Below are 27,246 nucleotides of genomic sequence, written 5' to 3'. Positions count from 1 at the left end.
AGCACTGCCGGATGACAAAAGCACGAAAGCGCAGCTGCCTGAATGGGAAAGCAATGAAAGGGGCTGCACTTTCACCCCGCTCAAGCCTTGCCGCCTGAATGGGAAATGGGAATGGGAAGCGCAGCCACCTGAATGGGAAAGCAACGAAAGTTGCAGCGAGGGTGGGCGGGAAAGCAACGAAAGGGGCAGCGAGGGCGGGCGGTGGCTGCAGGCGGCAAGGCTTGAGCGGGGTGAAAGCGCAGCCCCTTTCGTTGCTTTCCCATTCACCCCACTCAAGCCTTGCCCGAGGGAGCTGGGGATCGGGCTTTGGGTTGGTGGGAGACCTTGAAGGAGTGGGGGGGGGTGAAGGGACTGGCGCCGGTGGAGGAAGCAATGCTACGCGGATCAGTGCACTCCGCGGTCCCCTTAATGTTCACTCAGGAAGGCGGAGAATGGGACTACGTGTGCTGGAGGCTGAGGCTGCCTCAGCCTCCTGCACACGTGGTCCCATTCCCCGCCTTCCTGATGACATAACCAGCCTCACCAGCCATAACCCTCACCGCATGTTACTGCTCCACTGTGCCTAAGGGTGGGATAGGTGTCAGTCAGAGTGGCCAAAATTATGCTAAACAGACCTGTACAGTAATTGCACTTTTCAAGGCAGATTGTGTTGCTTCACAAACACTAATACATTTGTATTAGCATAAAGTTAGCTTTGGGTATAACTAATCACCTTTAACCCAAGAACACCCCTCCTAATATTTTCAACTGAAAAGTGTGGTCGAAAGAATATCGTGACTTAAATTATTTGGATGGTAAATTCAATATTGTTTTATAATAGCGTCAACCAATTTGTTTTATTTATCTCTGCATTTTTTACTGGTAGGTTCCCCCTCTCCCCCCTAGAAACTATGTTTTTATTTTCAAAAGGAGTTTTGAACTAGGAAACGGGTGCTCTGGCTCAGCAGCCCATGTCATTCCAAGCTGCAAGAATCTTAGCTACATTCTTGTAGGTTTTTTTTACTTGATCATTAAACGAAAGAGGAAAGGGAAACCAAAGAGCAGAACTGAATTGTCACCTAACATTGCTCTAAGTGAGGTCTGAAAAGGAGCATCAAAGATATTATGGTGATGATTTGCATAATTCAACGGGAAGAACCCTCCAGATTGCAGGTTCCATTCGACAGATGGCCTGCCTGGGAATTTCCATAAGACAGGGGTGTCCAAACTTGGGAACTTTAAGACTTGTGGACTTCAACTCCCAGAATTCTCCAGCCAGGGAGTCCACAAGTCTTAAAGTTCCCAAGTTTGGACACCCCTGCCATAAGAGATACTCTGCCAACCTTGGCACATGCAGCAAGACTTTCTCTGATAGCTTTAGCAATTTCACAAATTTGTCACAGTAAAGTTTCCTGATCCAAAATTATTCAGGGCCTTATACCAAATATAAAACCATTAGCTAATTGTAATAGAAGACAATATCTGCAACACATGGTCAAACTTTGGAGTCCTTGCTGCTATCTGAAGTTGGTTGTTGGCTTGCAGATATTTTATCCAACTATGAAGCATCATGAAATGTCTGCAAGCAACCAACCAACCCCAGAGAGCACCAAAGACTCCACATTAGCTAATTGGCAGCTGGAGAGTTGTTTTCACAAATGGACATCTGCATGACCAATTGGTCTTCTCAGGAACCCACTGCTCTATATGCAGGCTTCAAATAAAACGCAAGAGTAGTCCCACATAGAGTGTATACAGTAATCTAACCATGAAGTTCTCAGAACATTAACAATGGTAACTCGACTGCAGTTCAGCAAGTGACAGAGTTGGCAACGGTGGTTGCTTGGACCTCTTGTGACAATAGGGGCAGCAAAACATCTGTTCTTTCCAATGGAATGCAATCCTCGTACCCAATTCCTGAACCCAATTCCTGTACTCAATAATCACAATTTAAGAAGTGTCTTGTCCAGCTTCAATCTCAGTTTATTGGTTTTTACCCATCATGATATTCAGACACCGGTTCAGAATAGATACAACATCTCCTCATTTGGAAATGGCTGTACATACATCAGAGTTGTTATATACAGAAGAGCCAGTTTTGATAATACTTAGATTCCAAATGACTACTTCCTATGCCTTCGTGTTGACACTAACAGTGTTGATTGTTTGTACAATTTTGAATTTCCTGTTTTTAACTGGTACTTTTTACAGAATATCAAAAATAATAGATACTGCAGAAAATCTGAAGCACAAGAACTTTCCAAAAGCTGTCTATTTTGTGGTCTAGTTAGTACATGCTGACTGGGAAAACCTAGATGGGATTGAATTGATAAAACATGACGAGCAACGTGATCCTCAGAATCAAGTCCCATTAAATTCAGTGGTGGTTACACTCTAGCAAGTATGTTTAGTATTCAGCAAGAAAGGAAGATCTTGTTCACAAAACACATAACTAAACTGTAGAGCAATGGAAATTAATTAAGGAGAGAAGCAACCTTGAACTAAGGAGAAATTTGCTGACAGTTAGAACAAATAATCAGTGGAGCAACTTGCCTCCAGAAGTTGTGAATGCTTCAACACTGGAAGTTTTAAAGAGATTGAACAACATTTGTCTGAAATGGTATAGGGCCGTGATGGCGAACCTATGGCACGCGTGCCACAAGTGGCACGTGGAGCCATTTGTCAGGGCACGTGAGGCGCTGCCCTGTCAGCTGGACAGCATGCATGCGCGCGCTGGCCAGCTGAGTTCACCTTTTTAAAAGCTTCCGGTTTGCTCGGAGGGTGGTTTTAAGCACTCCGAAGGCTTCAGGGAAGCCTCTGGACAGTCCCTGAAGCCTCCGGAGGGCCTCCTGGGGGTCGGGGGAGGCTCTTTTCGCCCTCCCCAGGCTCCTATAAAGCCCCTGGAGCCTGGGGAGGGCAAAAAAATGTAAAAATGGGGGGTGGTCGCGCATTTTGCGCGCATGTGCACTGGGGTGGTCGCGCGTTGCATTATGGGTGCGGCACGCCCGCACTCGACCCCCCTGCGCTCCCCCCACTTGTGGCACGCGAGCCAAAAAAGGTTCGCCATCACTGGTATAGGGTTTCCTATCTGAGCAGAGGGTTGGACTAGAAGCCCTCCAAGATCCCTTCCAGCCCTGTTATTCTGTTATCCCAAGTTCGTGCAGCTGGGCAAACCCATGCCGGAGAGGATAACTCTGGTGATTAGACATACTGATCACCCCCTCCTCTAATATCAGAGGCAGTGTCAGGCATAAGAAATCAGGAAGCAAGGCAGTTCATATGAATACAGGTTTATTGCATGCTATCAGGCAGTATTTATGAATGCCGCTTGCTGGGAAAATTTAGTGGGAAAGCATTGCCTCTCTCCTGTCCTTCCTGAGAACTTTTGAAGTTGGTTACTGTGCAAGCAGAATGCTGGACTAGATAGGTGCTTGGCCTAATGCACCCAGTTTTTTATGAGAATAAGGGACAACAGAATTTGATTTTCTGTGGTCATAAGAAGTTGTTGCCCTTGCTTGGGTTTTAAGATTTTGCTGCTTCAATTCAAAACAACTACAAGGTGCTTTCATCATATGCCATTAAGTCTTTTACTCCATAGGCTTTTGATATGCTTTTCCTTCTCTTCTGGGGGAAATAAGACCCCCATGTCCTATCATTGAATTCTCTTTTGCAAGATAATGTAAACACCACACACACACACACACACACACACACACACACACACGGGGAGAGAGAGAGAGAGGGAGAGAGAGAGGGAGAGAGAGAGAGAGAGAGAGAGAGAGAGAGAGAGAGAGAGAGAGGGAGAGACTGTCAATATATTGCATTTTAAATGGATGGTAAAGGTCTCCTGGTTTGGTGGACAAATCTTCCTTGCATTACAAATTAAGTCAAACTTTCCCAGGATCCATGTCTGTGGGTGGGTGATTTGTGACATCAGTTTCCCTCTTTCCCTCTATTCCAAGGTGACCAATGGTTACTCAACCTTTTCTTTACCACGCACCCCCTTTAAATTCTTTTTGTGGCCATGGACCACCAAGACTTAACACAAGATTTAAATTATAACATTTCTTCAAGACTTTGTGGACCCCCTGCGATGACATCGTGCCCCCCCCCGAGGATCTGCAGATCACCGTTTGGGAACCAATGCAGTAGACTGATTGAGTAGCAGAGCAGATACCACTATTTGTCACATCTGCTCTTAGTATATACATATGTGCACATTATACAACACTATGTACACATCCATACGTCAGCTAGAAAATGAGAAACACATCTTGGGTTCCTTACCAGCCTCACACTGATGAATTAGGGAGCAAACGTTCAGCTTTGAAAGGGGGTAAGGGGTTGAAATGTGTTGTCTTCTTCTGTGATAGAATCTACCACTGATAATGACTTGTAATACTCATCTTCCCAATCCAGCAATTTTATTTGACTAAGGAAAATTAAAACAGAATAAAGCATTATACAGGGCACGTCATATCTCTAGGTATTTTTGTTTTAATTGGTACAAGACATGACTGGGTCTGAGTGGAGGAGCAAACATTATTTTGAGGTGAATATCTAACAGAGGCTGGTGAAGAATCTAGGTCTCCTACAGGACCTGAGACCATAGCATTTCTCACAACAGCAAATCGGCATCAATTCTGAGTGCTTACACAGCACGGTAGAAAGCTCTGGCTTTGATTTATAGCAATTTCAGATTTTAATTAGGTGATCTGTACTCTCAGCTAGGCATGAATCTTCCCCATACCACTTGTTAGATGGGAGAATCTTGGGAAACCCCCATTTTGATCTCTACTCCAATACACAATATAGATAGAGATAAGATACGTAACCTCTGATTATTATAGCAGTAAAGAGCATAAGAAACATAAATCACAAGAACAGCTCAGATACTTCTTATTTCGTGAAAGATAAAGTTATCAATGGCTTCAATTATCTCCTGAAAGAAGATGCCTCTTTGACACCAGTTGCTGGGAAACACATGTGGAAGAGAGCTACTGCTCCCAAGTTTGGCTTATGGACTTCTTAAAAGCAGCTGGTTGGTTTTATGATCTCAGCCACCAGATCTTTTCTTATATCCAGTTAGGTCTGTTCGTGATGTATTTATATATAACATCTTCAAGCACAATAAGACTTTATTCTAAGATTAAAGTTGTTCCTTTGACATCCATGACAACTTCTAAACCAGTGGTTCTCAACCTGTGGGTCGGGACCCCTTTGGGGGTCGAACGACCCTTTCACAGGGGTAGCCTAAGACCATCGGAAAACACATATTTTCGATGGTCTTAGGAACAGAGACACCAATGTTATGGTTGGGGGTCACCACAACATGAGGAACTGTATTAAAAGGTTGCGGCATTGGGAAGGTTGAGAACCACTGTTCTAAACAATGACAGAAGGCCTAATGTGCATACACAGATAACATAACATTTGTTTGTTTGGATAGTTTAAATTTGGTGGACAAGTTCTAGAGAACTATCAGTGGTGCATACATGGATCACATACATGGATTTATTCAACTATAAACCACAGGACAAACTTAAAGCACAGTCTATTCAGAACTCAAGCTAAATTATATTCAGGTGTTTAGCATGCTTCATTGCCTGGTATGATTTTGGTATTGCCATAAATAATGCAGAGGATATTGCATCATGATTTTCCCTATAAAAAGACGGGTGGGGTGGGGTGGTTGAAGTCTCTTTATAGTGTGGTCTTTCCAGTGGTGGGTTTCAAATTTTTTTGGAACCTACTCTGTGGGTGTGGCCTCCTTTGTGGGAGTGGCTTGCCGGCCATGTGACCTGGTGGGAGTGGCTTGGCAGTCATGTGACCAGGTGGGCATGGCTAACTTGGAAAATGTGGTGAAACTCACTTAACGATGCTCTTGCTTAGCAACCAAAATTTTGGGCTCAATTGTGGTCATAAGTTCTTTTTCTTTCTTTCTTTCATCTCTCTCTCCCACTTTCTTTTTTTCTTTTTCTTTTTCTCTCTCTCTCTGGCTCTTTCTCTCTCTCTCCCTCTCTCCCTCTCTGTCTCCCTCTGTCATTTTCTCTGGGTGTCTATCTGTCAGTCTCTCTCTCTGTATCTCTGTCTCTCTCTCCTCCTTCCCCCATCTCTGTCACTCTGTGTGTGTGTGTCTGTCTGTCTCTCACTCACTCTGTGTGTGTGTGTCTGTCTCTGTCTCTCCCTCTGTCTCTCTCCCCTCCCTTCCTCTCTCTCTGTCACTCTGTGTATGTGGGTGTGTCTGTCTCTCACTCATTCACTTAATCACTCACTCTGTGTGTCTCTCTCTATCTTTCTCTCCCTCCCTCCCCCTCTCTGTCTCTGTGTGTGTGTGTGTGTGTGTGTGTGTGTCTGTCAGTCTCTCTGATTCCCTCCCTCACTCCCTCTCTCTGTCTGTCTGTCTGTCTCACTCACACACACACACTGTGGTCACCTTGTTGAGTGTTCCAATCACATTTGAAACACTCAACAACTGGCTTGCATTTATGGTATTTTGCAGCATTCTGCAGTCATAGGACCAAAATATATGCTTTTAACCATATATTTTGGTCCTATGACTGCAGAATGCTGCAAAATACCATAAATGCAAGCCAGTTGTTGAGTGTTTCAAATGTGATTGGAACACTCAACAAGGTGACCACAGTGTGTGTGTGTGAGTGAGACAGACAGACAGAGAGAGAGAGGAACAGAGAGGGAGTGAGAGAGGGAAGCAGAGAGAGACTGACAGAGTCTGACAGAATCAGAGAGGTACTTTTAACTACCTGGCAGCGGCGTTTTTCCTTGGGGGGCTCCTCAGAACATCCTAAGACTTCGGAGGGAAGCCTCCAGCCCGGAGCAGGAGCAAAGCCCCTTTTCCAACTGGCCTTTCCTCGCTTGGAGGGCTCTGGAGGGAAGCTTCTGCATAAGCCCGGCCGAGTGACAACAAGTTCCCACCGTTACGAAGCCTCGGAGGCTGTAATTTTCTGAGCTGCGCGCGCCCGCTTTTTTTCCACGGCGTGGAGCAGCAGCGAGGTTTGTGTGGCCGGCAATCACTCCAAATGCCATCCGGGAAGACGAGGAACGTGAGGGGGGGACCGTTGACGGCCTCCGCAATCATCGCTCGCCTCGCAGAGCCTCGTTGCTGCTCCACGCCGTGGAAAACAGGCGCGCGCGCACAGCTCAGAAAATTACAGCCTCCGAGACTTCGTAACGGCGGGAACTTGTTGTCACTCACCCGGGCTTCTGCAGAAGCTTCCCTCCGAAGCGTTCTGAGCCTCGGAGGCTGTAATTTTCTGAGCTGTGCGCGCGCGCCTGTTTTCCACGGCGTGGAGCAGCAGCGAGGTTTGTGTGGCCGGCAATCACTCCAAATGCCATCCGGGAAGACGAGGAACGTGAGGGGGGGACCGTTGACGGCCTCCGCAATCATCGCTCGCCTCGCAGAGCCTCGTTGCTGCTCCACGCCGTGGAAAACAGGCGCGCGCGCACAGCTCAGAAAATTACAGCCTCCGAGACTTCGTAACGGCGGGAACTTGTTGTCACTCACCCGGGCTTCTGCAGAAGCTTCCCTCCGAAGCGTTCTGAGCCTCGGAGGCTGTAATTTTCTGAGCTGTGCGCGCGCGCCTGTTTTCCACGGCGTGGAGCAGCAGCGAGGTTTGTGTGGCCGGCAATCACTCCAAATGCCATCCGGGAAGACGAGGAACGTGAGGGGGGGACCGTTGACGGCCTCCGCAATCATCGCTCGCCTCGCAGAGCCTCGTTGCTGCTCCACGCCGTGGAAAACAGGCGCGCGCGCACAGCTCAGAAAATTACAGCCTCCGAGACTTCGTAACGGCGGGAACTTGTTGTCACTCACCCGGGCTTCTGCAGAAGCTTCCCTCCGAAGCGTTCTGAGCCTCGGAGGCTGTAATTTTCTGAGCTGTGCGCGCGCGCCTGTTTTCCACGGCGTGGAGCAGCAGCGAGGTTTGTGTGGCCGGCAATCACTCCAAATGCCATCCGGGAAGACGAGGAACGTGAGGGGGGGACCGTTGACGGCCTCCGCAATCATCGCTCGCCTCGCAGAGCCTCGTTGCTGCTCCACGCCGTGGAAAACAGGCGCGCGCGCACAGCTCAGAAAATTACAGCCTCCGAGACTTCGTAACGGCGGGAACTTGTTGTCACTCACCCGGGCTTCTGCAGAAGCTTCCCTCCGAAGTGTTCTGAGCCTCGGAGGCTGTAATTTTCTGAGCTGTGCGCGCGCGCCTGTTTTCCACGGTGTGGAGCAGCAGCGAGGTTTGTGTGGCCGGCAATCACTCCAAATGCCATCCGGGAAGACGAGGAACGTGAGGGGGGGACCGTTGACGGCCTCCGCAATCATCGCTCACCTCGCAGAGCCTCGTTGCTGCTCCACGCCGTGGAAAACAGGCGCGCGCGCACAGCTCAGAAAATTACAGCCTCCGAGACTTCGTAACGGCGGGAACTTGTTGTCACTCACCCGGGCTTCTGCAGAAGCTTCCCTCCGAAGCGTTCTGAGCCTCGGAGGCTGTAATTTTCTGAGCTGTGCGCGCGCGCCTGTTTTCCACGGCGTGGAGCAGCAGCGAGGCTCTGCGAGGCGAGCGATGATTGCGGAGGCCGTCAACGGTCCCCCCTCGCGTTCCTCGTCTCCCCGGATGGCATCCTGAGTCATTGCCGGCCTCGCAGAACCTCGCTGCTGCTCCACGCCGTGGAAAACAGGCGCGCACGCACAGCTCAGAAAATTACAGCCTCCGAGACTTCGTAACGGTGAGAACTTGTTGTCACTCGGCCGGGCTTATGCAGAAGCTTCCCTCCGAAGCGTTCTGAGCCTCGGAGGCTGTAATTTTCTGAGCTGTGCGCGCGCGCCTGTTTTCCACGGCGTGGAGCAGCAGCGAGGCTCTGCGAGGCGAGCGATGATTGCGGAGGCCGTCAACGGTCCCCCCTCGCGTTCCTCGTCTTCCCGGATGGCATCCTGAGTCATTGCCGGCCTCGCAGAGCCTCGCTGCTGCTCCACGCCGTGGAAAACAGGCGCGCGCGCACAGCTCAGAAAATTACAGCCTCCGAGACTTCGTAAAGGCGGGAACTTGTTGTCACTCACCCAGGCTTCTGCAGAAGCTTCCCTCCAAAGCCCTCCAAGTGAGGAAAGGCCAGTTGGGAAACGGGCCAGAAGACAAGGAACAGCAGTGGCGGCGGGGAGTCAGCCCCGATGCAAAAAAAACGCCAAGGGGGCGGGGCCGGAAATTACTTCCGGGTTCATTCTTCAACCGGTTCGCACGATCCGGTGCAATCCGGTAGAAACCCACCACTGGGTCTTTCCCAAGCCTTCAGGTCTTCTGGGCTACACTGTTCATTATTTCCAGCCAGCATGTTCAAAGATGCAGCTCAACATACTTAGCAACATAATGCTTGTCACCATAATAATAAAATGAATGCCACATAAAAAAGCAGCCTTTGCAACAAGAGCCAGAAAAGAATAGCCAAGAACTGCTCTTTGTGGAAACATATGACCGTCCTTCTTATCTTTCCCCCTCCAGCGAGTTTATGCTGTGGATCAGGAGGATTTCTGAATTGCTGTCCCTCCTGTCGTGTGTGGGTTCACAGTCTGCAGGTCATTACTTTGACAAGACCCACCACTGGCTACTTTTAGCAAATTCATTGTGAAACGAACTGCCTGCATTTTGCTGAGAAGCGTATTTCCCCCCTCCCCAGGAAAGACCGTTTCCCCCTCTGTGTATACAGCTCACATTAGACGCACACTTTCCTTTTGCATCAGTACCAAAATGCCCACAGCTGCTATAAAGAGAAAAAGCTTGCTGTTGATTTTCAGAAATTGCTCTAGAAAGTTTGCGCCTTTCCTGTAATCTCACAAAGGATTTCTTCTGTTTACTGTTGCTTAGAACTAAGAAGATGGATATTTACCCAAGTTTTCTTGGCTTCCTTTTGCTCCCTTGATATCCTAGAGTTCCCTGTGGAGAGGGCCAAGAACACACAGTCAAAGCAAAGCAGCAAGTCGTTAATTTTTAATTCAAAGTGATTTTGTGTTGAATGCAAGCAGATGCTGATAATATCAGAAGTCACAGCATAATTTTTTTGATCAAAGGGCTCAAGCGAGCCTGATGAAGCATGCATCTTGCTCGTCTTTGATAAACCACATCAATTATTCACCGTGAAGGCAGACATCCTGACATGAAAGCAACAGATAAAGAGCATAAGCACATGTTCAAGACGAGAGCTGAAGAACTCTGGGGTGGGGAGAGGGCACTGGGGGTTGGTGGGTGGGGCTGGTAGGCTTAGAACAGGTATTAATACCAGAATTATTAATGGGAAACAAAGACAGCAAAACAGCTGTACGGCCACTTTGAACTTACATTTAACTGGTTATAATATATGTTGTCCTCAGGGCTATTCAGCACTTTGGGCTGCTGACATCTTCGACGGGCTGGTTTCGGCTTCTGTTCTAAGCAGTTTTCTAAAGGTAAAAACAGTTTTTAGGTCTTGGCAGGGCCAGGTATTGCAAGGAACTTTCTATTGGGGAAGTTTCTTTTGTAGTGGTCGTGTTTTGGTCTGTGACTGTAAATAAAGTATTATTATTATTATTATTGGGGGAGTCAAACATAATTCTTTCTTCTGTTATACACATTTCTGAATTTACTAACTTTGGTCATTTCCCCACGTCAGTAGAAATGTAAGGATACTGGATACATTTGCTGTATTCTGTATTGAGATATTTGGAGCATAACACAGACGTGCATCTTTGAATGACGGGATAAGAACTATAAAATAACCTTGATACTTATTAAGGAGTAGGCTATGATATCTGTCATCCCAGACAAAGAAGTGAAACTGAAGCAGATACAAAGAAGGCATGTGTTTCTAGCTCTGTAAGAAGGCGATGAATAAAGCTTCAGCTGGTACAAATTGCAACCTTGCGGGCAACCTTGGGCGCCCAAAGAATGCAATACCTCTACTGCACAAGCTGCACTGGGTGCTGCTCTGCTTCCAAATCCAATTCAAAATGCCGGTTATAAGCTTTAAAAGTCCTACATGGCATAGGGTCAGGTTACATGAGTTCGCCCTACCCAGGCGGACAGGGAAGGTGTGTTGCAGATCCTGTCAGCAAATGAATTCTGATTGGCCAGGCCCAGGAAGAGAGCCTTCTCTGCCGTTGCCCACACCCTGTGGAAACACTCCCCCTGGAGGTGATGTGCCCCCACTCTCTTGGCCTTCAATAAAGGCATAAAACCATGGCTCTGTGCTCTTCTTAAATATGATAAATAATAACCCCCCCCCCGATCAGGCAGAGCACCGCTCACCAACCTAGTGTTATCCCGAAGGTGCCAAGCCACTGGAGCCGGGGGAGGAAAGGCGCTCACGTGCCTTAGCGCCTTAGGGATACCGCTAGGTTGGGGAGTGGCATTCTGCCTGGCTGGAGGGGGAAGTTGCTGGGCAGCTGCTTCCTTGCGAACTGGCTCCTGAAGAGCTGGGCATAGCCTCAGGGGTGAAGCAGCCATGAGGTGACCACGCTCACGAGCAGCCGCCTGGCAAACCCCCTCTCCAGCCGGGCAGAGTGCCATTCACTGACATAGGGGGTATCCCTAAGGCACCAAGGCACGTGACGCTCTGCCCCGCTCCCCAGCTCCCAGTGCTTGGTACATTCGGGATTGCCCATAGGTCAGTGCATGGAGCTCTACCCGGCTGGAGAGGGGGGGTTGCGCAAGCGCCTGTTCTGCTTCCGCCGCGCTCCGAGCATAAATTCTTTTGCTGAGTCTTCCAGCAGTGGCCGCTCTAGGAGTGCACTCTATGGTTGTGGGTTGGCTGCTGGAAGACTCTCTGTCTGGCAGCCGGCCCACAACCATAGAGCGCACTCCTAGGGTGGTGCTGCTGGAAGACTCGGCAGCCGAGTTTTGGAGTTTGGAAGCTGGAGAAAAAGTTATGCTCAGAGCGCGGCGGGGGTGGAACAGATGCTCGCGCAACCCCCCTCTCCAGCTGGGCAGAGTGCCATGCACTGACCTAGGGGGTATCCCGAATGTGCCAAGCCGCGGGAGCTGGGGAGCGGGCAGAGTACCACGTGCCTTGGTACCTTAGGGATACCCCCTAGATCAGTGAATGGTGCTCTGCCAGCTGGAGAGGGGGTTTGCCAGGCAGTTGCTCGCGAGAGTGGTCACCTCATGGCTGCTTCGCCCCTGAGGCTGTGCCCGGCTCTTCGGGAGCCAGTTCGCAAGGGAGCAGCTGCCCGACATCCCCAAAACAATATATCCTCCCCCTATAATAAGCCCAAAGCCATATTTTGTGGGTCAAAAGAAAATAAGACCCTGTCTTATTTTCGGGGAAACACACATATTCTGAAACAGTAAGACATTGGAAAATTAACACTATGTGCAATTTGAACTGGCAGTACAAAAATACATTCTAAAGGTTGCTATCAGGGTTCCAAATAGCATCCAAAATTAAATCAGAGTCCGAGGCAAAGGATTTCTCAAAGTTCCAATTTATTAAGAGAGCCATGTTGGCACATCTAGGAAAACCTGATTCTGAAAGCTTCCCAGTTTTTCCACCCAGTTGAAAGTTCAAGATCTTGCCCCCACACCCACAAGTCCATCACATGGTCCAATCTTCCACTGCCACGCTGGCAGCTTCCACTCATCCAGTTCTGGCCAGGTGCAGAGACAAAGGATGACCTTGGCTTTCTAGAAAGAATTTTGTTATGGCTCCATACCATCCAACTCCGTAATATCCTCCCTCCCATTTCCCCACAATAGAAAATGCATAGTAGAATAATAGAAAGTGTGGCAGGCCTAACGTCCAAAAGAAAAATGTCTGCAGGCCTGACAGTTGCTTTCTGCTCCTTTTTTAAAACTAAAATGTTTTAAAACTAACTCTGGAGCAGTACAACAATTAATTAAGAAAGTGGCATTTCAAGAAATGGCAACAAGAATGACAGACAAAAATTGTGTTGCTGGATCAAAGGAATGATTTTTGCAACAATCCATTTCAAATACCGAAATTAGAACATGGCGATGTTGCCCATTTATTGTTTGATTTCACAGATAAACTGTTTTTAAATGCAAAGGGAAAAAAATGTAAAGTGAAGTGGCTAAGTTATAAATACCAACAGAAAGACACCTATGGGTTATTTCCTACTTTTGTGCAAGCCTCAAAAAAAAAAAAACACAGCAGTTTTAGTCAATTCAATTCAATTGAGTCAATTCCTTAAAAATATGCTGCACACATTTTGAAGCATTTCTGAATCATTTTCAAAGCATGCAAAGTCCTATTGTTTTGTCCCTTCCAAACTTCAATGTTAATTCATACAAACGTCAGTAGATGGAATTGCTGCAGTATAGTAAAGTGTCTATTCTTTTAAAAAAGTAGACATGAACTGGAGTTCTTCTTCCACATCAGTGATTCCCAATCTTGCAACTTCCAAGTCCCAGAGTTCCTTTGCCTTCATAGCTATAGCTGAGAATTCTGGGAATTGGAAGTCCCACCACCACCTGGTCAGAACCTATCCTCCATCTCCCCCCTCCCCTGCCCCCCATCACAGCAGATGAAGTTTCTTGGATGAGAAACTAAATTTCTTCTTCTTCCTCAAGAAAAAAAAAGGCCAGTCGCCTTTTGAAAAAGCAATTTTGAGACAGCTATGACCTGGATGACTGGACTCTCCACAGTCATACAAAGAGACATCTTAACGGATTTTATTTCCTAGTTCCCTGATAGTGAACCTATGGCACGGGTGCCAGAGGTGGTATGCAGAACCCTCTCTGTGGGCATGTGCACCATCGCCAGCTGCTCTTCTAATTTCTGGTGCACACATGCATGCCAGCCAGCTGGTCTTTGCGGGCACTGGAGTGCTGAAAAACAGCCTGGAAATGCCCCCTTCCCCAAAATGGCCTGAAAACGGCCCAGAAAACTGCCCAGAAAACAGCCCAGAAAACAGCCTAAAAACAGCATGAAAATGGCTTGAAAACAACCTGAAAAATGGCCCAGAAAACAGCCTGAAAACACCCTGAAAAATGGCCTGAAAACAGCCCCAAAATGGCCCAGAAAACAGCCTGAAAACACCCTGAAAAATGGCCTGAAAACAATCTGAAAAATGGCCCAGAAAACAGCCTGAAAAATGGCCTGAAAAATGGCCTGAAAACAGCCTGAAAAATGGCCTGAAAAATGGCCAAAAACAGCCAAAAAACAGGCCAGCTGGCTTTCAGGTTTCCGGTGTTCTGGGCATGCAAAGACGAGCTGGCCGGTGCGCATGCGCAAGGCCAGAAACCCAAAGAGAAGCTGGCAGATAAACGCATGTGCACTGGCCAGCTGGTCTTCCGGGTTCTGGGGTTCCGGTGCGTGCATATGTACATGCATGCACATGCTTTCCGGTTTGGGCACTTGGTGCCAAAAAGGTCCGCCATCACTGTCCTAGTTCAAACTCAAATAGCAACCTAACAGATGGCTGTCCATCCTCTGCTTGAAGACCTCCAAAGAAAGGGGAGCTCACTCCAGCCCACTACAGGATGTGTATCACTCTGAATAAAGGTTCTGGGGTCAAGCTATGGCTATGCTTAGCAAACCTTTGCACTGAATTTTATTACTGAATGCCAATCATTTTTTAAACTTCATTGTCAACTTTCAAGATGTGACTAAAGAAAAAGCATTCTATAAATATATTGAATAAAAAACAATAACTTGCACTTTGTGTAAATGTCCCTTGTGTGACATAACTGTGTAACTATATGACATCCTGTGAGTATCTAACAGGTGCTTTGCAGCTACATTCCAAGTAGGACCCTAAAATCCAAAAGTCAACCGCCAAATTGTTATAAATAAAATTAGCATTTGTTGAAACCTTCTCTGCTCATTTCTCTGTTTTGCAACTGTTGCTGCCGTTTTGTGAGCAATGTTTTTTTGATATCAAAATGATAAACTGAGAGCAGAAAGCACTTTTCTCATTCTGATAGAGGTTTGGACCTAATCATATATCTCAATGGCCATGATGAGGAATTCAAATCCAAAGTAGATAACGCTTTCTGCAGTGATATTTGGTGAGTAAAGGTAATATCACCAACAGAAGGCGCAGGATTGCCACTGCTAGTTAATTTTATCCTTATTTTGCCCTATTTGCAGCTTCTTAACAAAATTACAAAGATGTCACACACCCACTTCTCTGAATAGGAAATTTTGATTCAGCTATAAAAGCACTGCAGTTTTTTAAAATTCCTTTAAGGCTTATTGCTTTAAGATTATAGTGAAGAGATTTACGCTAAAGCTTTAAGCTGAAATTTTGCTTAGTAGACTGAGACATTTCTGCATGATAACATGTTAAAAATAAAAATTTAAATATAACTTTGAGAAAGATTCTGTCTCTTCTACCATGTAATAAAACTTTATAAGAATGACAACTTATTGGATAACAAATAGTAGCAGGAGAAATAAAAAAAATTAGAATTAGATATTAACCCTACAATACAGTATTGTTGATATTAACTCTTGTTAATATTCAAGTTGTAATATTCAAGTTGTAATATTCAAGTTGTAATATTCAATTACTTTATTCCTTATATAGCCTGTTTACAGACCAAGAAGATCCTACCCCCATTTTGGCAGTGTTTGAATAACAACTTGAATTCAGTCATAAAAGACCAGCATTTTATTACCTTAAATTAGTCATTATCCAATTTAATTACTGGAAATATCTTCCTAATAGTCTTATGTCAATGAAAGGGATAATATACCTTCTTTTTAAAACCCTCAGGTATTGCAGCAGAATGCATTTCTTCTTTTTGATAGTACAATATTGACAAATTACATTACAGGTAGGAAACAATTGACAGGGGAAAATTGTATTTCCTGAAGAAGAATAAAAGAACATCAGGACATGTCATATTTTCAAAACAGACATGCTTTTTCTGTATCTTGCATAGTAAACTAACAACTTTATATTTGGGTAAGTGTGATTATACACACAAGGAAATTGTCTCCGGTGCAGAAGCTCTCAGCGTACATGCAAATAATGATAATCACAACAATAATAGTAACAATAAGATGGAATAAGAAAGATAATAAGGATAAATAATAAAACTACAGCCCTACTACATGGGTAAATATGCGTAAGCATAAAACAGTACTGTGGGAATTAGGTATTCAGCAGAGTGATGACCCAAGGGGAAAAAAAATCTGTGTCTAGCTATTTGGCTTTCAATGCCCTTTAGGGGCGTCCCAAAACTAGGAGTTGAAACAGTTTATGTCCAGGATGTGAGGGGTCTACAGGTATCTTCTCAGCCCTCCCTTTGACCCACATAATACACAGGTCTTCTATGGAAAGCAATTATTCTTTCTGCTGTCTTAACTATCTGTTGGAGCCTGTACCTGCCCTATTTGGTTCTATACCAAAGCAGACAGTTATAGAAGTACAAATGACAGACTCAATAATTCACCTGTAAAACTGTACCAACAGCTCTTGGGGCAGTCAGAACTTCCTGAGCTGACTCAGGAAGAACATTCTTTGTTGTACCTTTTTAATGAAGGTTCTAAGATTAAGTGTCCATTTCAAGTCCTGGGAGATTATTGTACCCAAACATTTGAAGGACTTCACTGCTGATACTGTGCTGTTGAATATGGTAAGAGGTGGTAAAATGGAAGGGATCCTGCTAAAATCCACTCTCTTCTCTATAGTTTTAAGTGTATTCAGCTCCAGATAGTTACAACTACACCACAGGACCAGTTATTCAACCTCCCATCTATATGCAGACTCATCATCATCTTGAATAAGGCCAATGACTCTGTCTCCATCTCTGTCTCTGTCTCTGTCTCTCTCTCTCTGTTTCTGTCTCTCTCTCACCTCTCCCTCCCTCCCTCCCTATCTATCTATCTATCTATCTATCTATCTATCTATCTATCTATCTATCTATCTATCATCTATCTATCTATATGTGTGTGTGTGTTTGCGTAGATTTTCACGGGTGTAGGTATGCAACAAGACCAGTATATATATAGGGGTTAGTAACACAAATACACACACACACGTATGTATATATGTATGTATGTATGTATGTATGTATGTATGTATGTATGTATATGTGTTGTATTTGTGCTGATAAATAAATAAAGGAGACTAGTATAGATCTATTTCAAGCTATTTAGCTCTCATCAGCTAGCCATACCCTTACTGGGATTTGAACCTGGGTTGTATTAAATATTAGGCAAACACATTAGGCAAATACAGTCCAGGTTCAAATCCCAGTAAGAGTATGGCTAGCTGATGAGAGCTAAATAGCTTGAAATAGATCTATACTAGTCTCCCTTTATTTATTTATCAGCACAAATGCAACACAAATATAAAAAGGCAACATTAAAAATAAAAATATGGTTTTCTGCCTGGATGGTCTTCTGTAATGAGCCGAAGGACAGAAAGGGTGAGTAGTGAGCTCCCTCCCATATTTGGGCATACCAGGGGTTGTAACACAAATATAAATATATATGTGTGTGTGTGTGTGTGTTGTATTTGTGCTGATAAATAAAGAAAGGGAGACTAGTATAGATCTATTTCAAGCTATTTTAGCTCTCATCAGCTAGCCATACCCTTACTGGGATTCGAACCAGGGCTATATTACATATTAGGCAGTTGTATTAGCCACTAAGCCACAGGCTCTCCTCCTTATCAGCTGAGCCAGGGATATAGGTATGTATTTGTGTTACAACCCCTGGTATGCCCAAATATGGGAGTTAATATTTTTTATAAACTTTTTAGTGTGACTTTTGGTAACTTTACATACATATCCACATGGTTTCCCAGCCATACTGGAGAAGTGATTTATTGTTACTTTCTTCTAGTACATTTTTAGATTCCCAGTCTAACCTGGAATTCTCACATGGCCCTTAAACAAATGTTACTCAGGGTTTAACCTGCTTAGTTTCTTAAATCTGCCTAGGTTAGCTACCCACCACCTTCTACTATATCTGCAATTATTACTCTTGGCCTATTTCTCTTCTAAGCCATTCCTATTTAGCAATTTTAAGATGTCTGCATATTAGATTAATTGTATATCTCAACAAAGTTTTCTGTAATCACTGCCATATAATAAATGTATGTATGTATGTATGTATGTATGTATGTATGTATGTATGCATGCATGCATGCATACATACATACACACACACATACATACATATCCCACAATTTCTCATCTGAGGAAACCTTCATCTGAAATGAATGACAAATTGCTTATTTTACAATATGTATAAAACATTTGTGATGTTGCCAATGTGATCACTCTGCAAATTTCTTCAATTAGGCCAGTGATGGCGAACCTTTTCAGGGACTGAAGCCTCCAGAGCGCCTAAAACCACCCTCCGAGCAAACCGGAAGTGACTTCCAGGTTGCTCAGAGGGCCATTTTAAGCGCTCCGAAGGCATCAGGGAAGCCTCGGACGGTCCCTGAAGCCTTCGGAATGCTTAAAACCACCCTCCGAGCAAACCGGAAGTGACTTCCGGGTTGCTCGGACGGTCATTTTAAGCGCTTGTGGCACGCGTGCCATAGGTTCGCCATCACGGAACTAGGCAATTGGGTTAGAAAGCTGCTGTGGTTGCCACTCTTGATAAAGTGAATTTTGATCTTTTAGGTGATTCTATTCCACCTGTATCTATATTTGCTCATACAGTTTACTTTTGGTTATCAAAACTTAGAATGGAAAGAGAGGATGAGTTTGAGTTGATGTTTTTTTGTCTTTGCTGTAAGGAAGACAAAGGAAATCCTTTTTTTTCCTCAAAACCCTGGATCCTACAAACTGGCAATTTTCCTGAGAGACCTTGCGGTTCTTTATCCAAATGTATAAATTCTCTCTCTGAGCCTTTGAATCAGCAGTTCAGTTTCAACTGAATCAGTTTCGCCTTGGCTTCAAACTCAGTTACACAAATTAGCTCCACGATTCTACGATCCTACGAGAAAAATAATCTTTTTCTTAACTATACTATTTTCCCTCACTCTTAGCAGATGTAATTTATTCTGATTTTAATATTCACCCCCCCCCCCAATCTCAGAAAACAGCAATTGTGTGGATGAATCCAGAAGTGGTGAGATGCTGAGGTGGGTATCTAATTAGATTAGATTCATCAGTCAGTTCCTAATTGATTGATTATGAGCCATCAAGTTGGAGTTGACTTTCACTTGATTTTCTCCATGACAATTTGTCCCTATCCTGGTCTTTCAGGTCTTCTAGTGGCACACTCATCGCCATTGAAATTGACTCCTTCTTTGTGGTTGATTGTTTCTTCTCTTTTCTTCCATCATTCCTAGCATTAGAATTCTTTATTGACCAAGTATGATTGGACACACAAGGAATTTGTCTTTGGTGCATATGCTCTCAGTGTACATAAAGAGAATAAATTGCATTCATCAAGAATAAACAGATACAACGCTTAGTGATAGTCAAGGTTACTAATAACCTAGCATTACAGCCTTCATATAATGCATCCAAAGGAGGAAAAATACAATCCTCAAGGTTATTAATGCCTTGAGTGACAACTAATTGATTTCTCTGATGGTCCGTTTTGTTTTCTTGGTTGTCCATGATATTCATCAAGCATTCAATAGTCAATTTAGATGGTCCTACAATGAATCAAACCCACACTGAGTAGTAAATATGACTGTGACAAACTTGAAAAGAAGTAATCTTCCTGGTGGGATGTGGATTTGAGCTTTTCATCAGAGACTTTTCTTTTCTTTCTGACCTCAGATTCAAGGTCTTGCAGTTCTCTGCTAGACTCTTTTCCCAAATGTTTATGAATCCATCTGGGTGATTTAAATGGAGGACTTTTTGATCCAGACAGGAAAGAAAAGGAAAAGGAACTGACATCAGAATAACATTTAATCATTATTTAATTGTTATTTGTGAATCTTACATTCCATTTTTCCCCACTGAATTTGTTGTAGGAAGAGAGAAACTGTTCTATAGAAAGATTCCTGATTCACCAGAATACCACAAAATATCTTTTGTGCATTTATTTGCTTAGCCCAGTACTTAAACTGGACCACCTGCTTGAGTGATTCAGAATTTGTGTAGGCATCAGAGATATTGTTTATTTTTATCTCCTTTAAGCATCCCAGACAGCACATGACCAAACTGAGTGCAGTCCCTGGGGATGATATTTTGGCTTTTCTCAGCAACACCATTCTATAGGAACAGAGAGGGAAAAGAAAGGAAATACAGCATTCAAACTCCTGTGGCCTGCTGACGAAAGATGCCCCTTAGGTTCCTTCTGCCCCTTGCTTGCTTTATTCTTCTCCTGTTTCCCCCTCCAGCATCCCTTTCCTTTTCCCTCTCTCCTATACCCTCTGCCTTCCATTTTGTACAAAATGGACTTTTCGTGTCTGCTGTCCTATTTCGTTTTCTATTCTCAGAAGCTGGCAAAGCCCATCATTAATCCTTTACGTTCACCCACCTTTTCTTGTCTTTGAATATCATTCTCCCAGCTTTAAAGAATGGAAATTGGGAAGAGAATAAAGTACGGGAAGAATTTAAGTTTTTTTCCCTTTCTTTCAAGAGAAGGCCATCTAGCTCTCAACTGAGCTTAAAACTGAGGTTGGAAGAGAATCAACTACAGGATAGCTTCTTTTTTGTGGAGCAGCGGGTTTAAATGTGGACCTGCCTCAGGATGGGAAAACTGGTAAACACCTTCTAAGAATCAATGGGTAATGTACATTGAAACTCCAGAATTGGAAAGGTTGGATAACAGCCTAAGAAAGGAAGAAATAATGAAAAAGTACCACATCCTGGAGAGGTATACATCTGCAAAACAAAGTTCTGGAAGCTTCAATTTGTGCAGAATGCAGTTTTCAAATTGTTGGTTGATATTTATTTCCTATAAGCCTATCATACAATATTAGCAAGTATTAACAGGCACCTGATGTTTCTAAGGCAAGTCAAGTTTTTAGATCTGTCTCAAACCAACTTGTACTTTTGGCGTTTGAAGTCCAAAGTGCCTGCAGAGCTAACTTTCTCCTAATGAATTTCTCAGTTCCAATCCCATCTCTCATGCTACTTTGAATGCATTATGACTTGGTAATAGTTTCAGATCAAAACAGCAGAAGCATATATGGAGAAGGGAAGAATAATGACATAATAATTTAATTATATATATATGATACAGTGAAAGGTCCAAAGTTACTGATTAACAAAAATACTCATCTACTATGTGCTTATACAGACATTTTGTGACAAAAATATTCAATATAGACATTCATTTATGAAAAATAAGGAAAAGGTATAAAGTAACTTGTGGCAGCAAAAAAATTAAAATAAGTGTCGGTCCTTGTGGTTTAAATAGGACAGGGAAAAACAGCAGGAACACTGATCTGGGAAAGTATCTGGTCAGATATATATAATTTTTTTAAAATGAAGTAAATCACTGCACATTAGCAATCCAAACCTGGCATAGCAGATCAGAAAGCTGTATTAATTTTCTCTTTGATATTAAATTCTGTAACTGCATTTCAGTTCAAATGAAAACCCCCCACCCCAAATTCTTGAATATAGCATATTTTCCATTTTTATACTTCACTTCTTTCAGTACGACGTTCTAATAAGCAATAGACTTTGACACAATTTTCACTTAAGGAAAAAGGATTCTATTGTTACAGACAAAAAGATATCCATACTCCTTTCATAAATAATCAACTCTCCCAACACCTAAAAGTTTGCAAGAAAATCATTTGGAACTATTAATCTACTTATCTCAAGATTATTACAGTGAGTTCTTTGGATTACCTTATCTTATCCCCATCCGTTTTTATCCTAAGAAGACTTCCAAAAAACTGACAATGTCAGTTGGAGGGAGGATGTTACAAATAAAGACCCAAGGTTTGGTGAAAAGCCACTAGTGTATTTACTAGGGTGGTTATGGGGGGAGGTTTATGTACCTGTGCCTGAGGTTCTTGAATTTTTTTAAAACAATAAATGTTACACACACCATAGGATAGAGAATTATTCAGAAGCTGCTTCTTGTTTTCTATACTTCCTGCACTGATCATTTGACTATATGATATTGCTGGATTGCATGACTACTCCAAGAAATGCCGCCAAGAGGAAATAGTGTCTCTATTTACAGTTTTTGCTGCAAAGCGAAAGAATAGGAAAAGAACCCTGGCTTCCTTGCATATTTTGAAATATGAGCTGAATTATTTTACCCCCTGCTGGTTTTTATCCTGCTTTGGGTTCTACTGGGAGCCCAAAGGAACCAGATCGCCTCCTAGCAAAGTAAACTGAAAAATTATTTCATATACTGAATTATAAGATATTGTTTAATCCTTAAGACATTTCAGAGAATGATACTGGAAATATCCCCAAGAGCTGTATGCTTCAGGGTTTAAATTGCCATTCCTTCTGAATAATCTACACTAATTAAAAGCTGGGAGGGGAATAGGAGAGAGAGAAAATACTTGAAAAATGTTACTTTTAAATATTCAAGCATTAGAAAATTAGAACCAAGAAATGGAGGGGGGGGGAGAACCCAAATTAATAGGACCATTTAAAAGTTTTCATTAATAATTAAGAAAATAAACGCACACAGAAAACACACACACACATATAGAGAGAGAGATAGCAAACATAAAATGAAAATGTAATCTTTAATTATTGGCAAATATTAGCACAGACTCCAGGGAGCTCATCACAACATTGCAAGGTCCAGGTTCATGAAAATTTAAGCAATACTGAAAGTTATGTTAATTAGTCCTTTGTTTTTTCTCCTACAATCTAATTTATTTCAAAGTACTTAAAAACCAAAGTGAAACATATTGATCATACCTTATGTAATGCATGATAGTAACTTGAAGAGAAGACTTTTGTGCAGCAAAAATAAAATATATTTTCCTTTGATAAAGTCCTTTTCAACTGTATTTTTCTTTCCCAAATCTCATTTTTCCACTTGAAGTCTCAATTTGGTAACTAATAAATGCTTTTCTGGCTATTATGCCAGTTAATGGATGCATTATCCCAATTCCAAAGAGGAAAATATATTTAGATATTAGTGTACAATTGGTAGTAAAATGTAGACTTCAATAGCCAGATTTCATTTTTACGGAAATAAAATCAGAAGCTTTGTTTAGAATTAAGGTGTACCTTTGAAGTCATAATTAGAATACTTAAGTATAATAATACTCTGGGTTTTTTTGTTTAACCAATCACAGTTAAGACGATGTTGGATAGTCAGATTATTTCTTTGCCTTAAAAAATTCCCAGGAAGAACAAATAATTTGTATAAACATAATATTATCCTGAATACTATTTGTAAGTTATATAGAAAACATGAAAACTAGAGTTAATTTTAATTCAAAACTCACAATACTTTATTATTTATTATTTACTTATTAGTAACCTATGACTATCACTAAGTGTTGTACTTTACGATTCTTGATGAATGTATTCTCTTTTATTTTTCTTTATGTACACTGAGAGCATATGCACCAAAGACAAATTCCTTGTGTATCCAATCACACTTGGGCAATAAAGAATTCTATTCTATTCTATTCTATTCTATTCTATTCTATTCTATTCTATTCTATTCTATTCTATTCTATTCTATTCTATTCTATTCTATTCTATTCTATTCTATTTAATTTATTCCTTTCTCTTTCTGGGTTCAACAAATATAAAAATAACTACTGTACAGTGTCAGCTGTTTGAATCACCATTAGCTGAAGATGTTCAAACAGCAGCAACAACAAAACCCTACCTTTAATATATGGACTCTTTAAAGCAACTTCATCTTTTTGGACATACACTGAAGCCTGAAAAAAGGGCTTTAATGAATAATGCTTCTGTGATGTCCAATCTTCTCGAGTCATTTTCAAAGTATGTACAACCCCGTTCCCTGTTCCCAAACAGCATACTGTGAGAGATGTGATATTGTGAAGTGGAAGACTGTTAAAGAACCTGAATTTCTGCTCCACTGAGGATCTTACCTACTAGCTCTTTGAGGATTCACTGTTCCAAATGAGCCATCTTCCTAGGAGTCTATACTGGAGAAGGCATAATTATTGTACCCCACATGATTTGAACTTTCAAGTCTCCTCAATGCAGAACTATCCAAGACTTTCTTGGATGCAGAAGATCTGTGCATCTTAAGATGATTCACACTTCTGGGCTTCTTGCCATCTGGCTATGCCGATTCTAATGACTCATGGAAAACACAAAGCACAGACTTGAAGGTGGGTCATCCTTGCTCCTTCACTCATTATTTGGAATATGAAATGAACTTCAAAGTTTAATTCTGTTGAATTCAGATAAAAAGTGAGGTTCATCTAGCATATATTTAGCATATGATTATTACCTCCTTGTTTGAAGATTTAACATTAAAAGTGACCTGTTAGATTGGGTAATGGATAGGCACACACAGGCTTAATGGTAACAACAGCTCTTTATTAAGTACAAGAAGTGAGAACAATCCAGCGAAGGTTGAGTCTGACAGCAGACCTTTTATAGGGACCCTTCGACCAATAGGATTAAACCTCTGTTCCCGCTGGAACAGAGGACCTTGGTGGAAACTACTGTAGTTAGAACAAGTATCTAACACCCCTCCCCTCTTTGATGGAACAATCCTACTAGTTACGTAGTCACGCAGGTAGGCGGGCTTTTGGGTAGCTCTGCCTGACCTGCACAGTTCAGTAGGAGGGATTTCCTTGGACAGGTCGGACGGACCTGTTTGCTCTGCAAGAACCTTTCACAGGTCGCGGCTGGAGCTTCTAGAGCCGATTTGCTCGGAGCTCGCTGCGGGCCTGCAACAAAGCCAGATAGGTTTCCTGGTACCCTCGGGCTTGAGCTGGCCATGGAAGGAGTGAGTGTTTCCTCCGTTTGGGTAGGGCTTTGGCTAACTCGTGCAGGAGTTACCTCTGGTTGTCTAAGAGTGGAGTTGGAGAGGCGGCCACGGAGTTGGTCAATATGCCTTCTCCAATTCCTACCATCCTTGAGCTCTAGGAGGTAAGAGCGAGGGCCGGTGATGCCTATTATTGTGGCAGGAATCCACAGAGTTCCTCCGGCGTAGTTGTGGGCGTATACTGAATCCCCTTCTCCCAAAGGACTCAGGGCGGTATACAACATTAAAAAACACACATCCCAAAAGTTAAAAAGAAATTAAATACATATCCAAAAAACAAACCCAATTTATAGGACAATACATTTTTAAAAATGAGATAAAATTAACAGGCCAGGCCGGCTTGCTGGAAAAGCCAACTTTTTAGGGCATGTTGGAAGGACCGGAAGTCAGGAATTATGCGAAGTTCCGGGGGCAGCTCATTCCAGAGGGAAGGCGCTCCCACAGAGAAGGCTCTCCCCCTGGAGGTCACCAGCCGACACTGTCTGGCCGACAGCACCCTGAGGAGGCCAACTCTGTGGGATCGTACTGGACGGTGGGAGGCTACTGGTGGCAGTAGGTGGTCTTGCAGGTACCCTGGGCCTAAGCCATGGAGCGCTTTAAAGGTCATAATTAATACCTTGAATCGCACCCGGAAAACAACCGGCAACCAGTGCAGGCCGCCTAAAAGGGGTGTCACATGGGAGCACCTAGGTACCCCCATGATAACCTGTGCGGCCGCATTCTGGACCAGCTGAAGCCTCGGGGTGCTCTTCATGGGGAGCCCCATGTAGAGAGCGTTGCAGTAGTCCAGGTGAGAAAGGACGAGGGCATGACTGACTGTGCAGAGAGCATCCCGATCCAGGAAGGGGCGCAACTGACATACCAGGCGAACCTGGTAAAAGCCCCCCCTGCTCACGGCTGTCAGGTGTTCTTCTAAACTAAGCCGTGTATTCAGGAGGACTCCTAGATTGCGAGCCTTCTTTGAGGGGGCTAAAATTTCTCCCCCTATCATCAAAGATGGAACAAGATGCACAAATTGGGATGACGGAAACCACAGCCACTCAGTCTTGGAGGGATTGAGCTTGAGCCTGTTCCTCCCCATCCAGATCCACACAGCCTCCAGGCATCGGGACATCACGTCGAGGGCATCGTTTGGGTGGTTTGGGGTAGAGATGAAAAGTTGGGTATCATCAACATATTGATGATACCGTACCCCAAAACCATGGATGATCTCGCCCAGCGGTTTCATATATATGTTGAACAGGAGGGGTGAGAGAACCGACCCCTGGGGCACCCTACAAGTGACGCTCCTGGGGGTCGATCCCTGCCCTCCAGTCAACACAAACTGCGATCGATCTGACAGGTAGGAGGAGAACCACCATAAAACGGTCCCCCCCACTCCCAACCCCCCGAGTCGTCACAGTAGGATACCATGGTCGATGGTATCGAAAGCCGCCGAGAGGTCTAATAGGACCAGGACAGAGGAACAGCCCCTGTCCCGGGCCTGCCAGAGATCATTGACCAACGCGACCAATGCTGTCTCCATGCTGTACCCGGACCTGGACTGAAACGGATCCAGGTAGACAGCTTCATCCAGGTACTGGGGAAGCTGATGTGTTACCACACTCTCGACAAACTTTGCTACAAAGCGAAGGTTGGAGACCGGACGATAGTTGGCTAAAGAAGCTGGGTCCAGGGAAGGTTTATTAAGGAGGGGCCTCACCACCGCCTCCTTCAAGGCGGTGGGAAAGAACCCCTCTCTCAATGAAGCGTTGGTAATTGCCTGGAGCCAGCCTCGTGTCACCTCCCGGGAAGCCGAAACTAACCAAGAGGGACATGGGTCCAGCACACAAGTGGCAGCACTGAGTCTCCCCATAATCCTGTCCATGCCTTTGGGGGTCACAGGGTCAAAAGTCCGAATCTTGCTTGTGGAGTCTGAGGGCGATGAGGCAAAATAATTGGGGTGTAGCCGGTCTAAGTGGGACCTTAGCTGGCGACCCATGAGAAGCTTGGAGGGGCTTCTCCCTGTAGTGGCACTGGGTGTGATGTGCTGAATTAGCAAATAATGGTCCACTTGCATTTGCCAATCTCCCAGGCCCATCCTAGAGAGGGCCTCTTTTGCAGATCTCACCATTCTCTCTGCTTGACCATTGGAGGCCGGATGGAATGGCGCGACCAGGGCATGCCTGATTCCCTGAGCTGCTAGGAAGGTCTCAAATTGCATGGCAGTGAATTGGGGCCCGTTGTCAGAGACCAAGACGTCGGGCAGGCTGTGCGTGGAGAAAAGACTCAGTAGCACCTTGAAGACTGCTTCTGCCATAGCGGAGGTCATCAGGACTACCTCTAACCATTTCAAGTAGGCATCCACAACTACGAGAAATGTCTGGCCGTGAACTGGGCCAGCAAAGTCAATTTGCACCCTAGACCATGGTGCTTGAGGTCGCTCCCACTTCTTAG

General features: G+C 44.1%; 1 protein-coding gene across 1 annotated transcript in view; it reads right to left on the bottom strand.

Moving 5' to 3' along the window:
- The window catches only part of MYO3B (myosin IIIB), a gene marked incomplete at its 5' end in the record, with an annotated part of 314,537 nt that overhangs the window by 22,206 nt on the left and 265,085 nt on the right, over nt 1-27,246 (bottom strand). The window contains 3 exons of the mRNA XM_081955637.1: nt 4,267-4,411; nt 9,871-9,917; nt 10,320-10,420. Of these exons, the coding sequence (XP_081811763.1) occupies nt 4,300-4,411; nt 9,871-9,917; nt 10,320-10,420 (260 nt within the window). The 3' untranslated portion in view covers nt 4,267-4,299. The remainder of the gene's footprint in view (nt 1-4,266; nt 4,412-9,870; nt 9,918-10,319; nt 10,421-27,246) is intronic.

This window comes from Natrix helvetica (genome assembly GCF_964273705.1).
Source record: "Natrix helvetica genome assembly, chromosome: 1".
NCBI classification, from domain to species: Eukaryota; Metazoa; Chordata; class Lepidosauria; order Squamata; family Natricidae; genus Natrix; species Natrix helvetica.
Note: the sequence above shows the minus strand (reverse complement) of the source record. Positions and strands in the feature narration are given on the sequence as shown.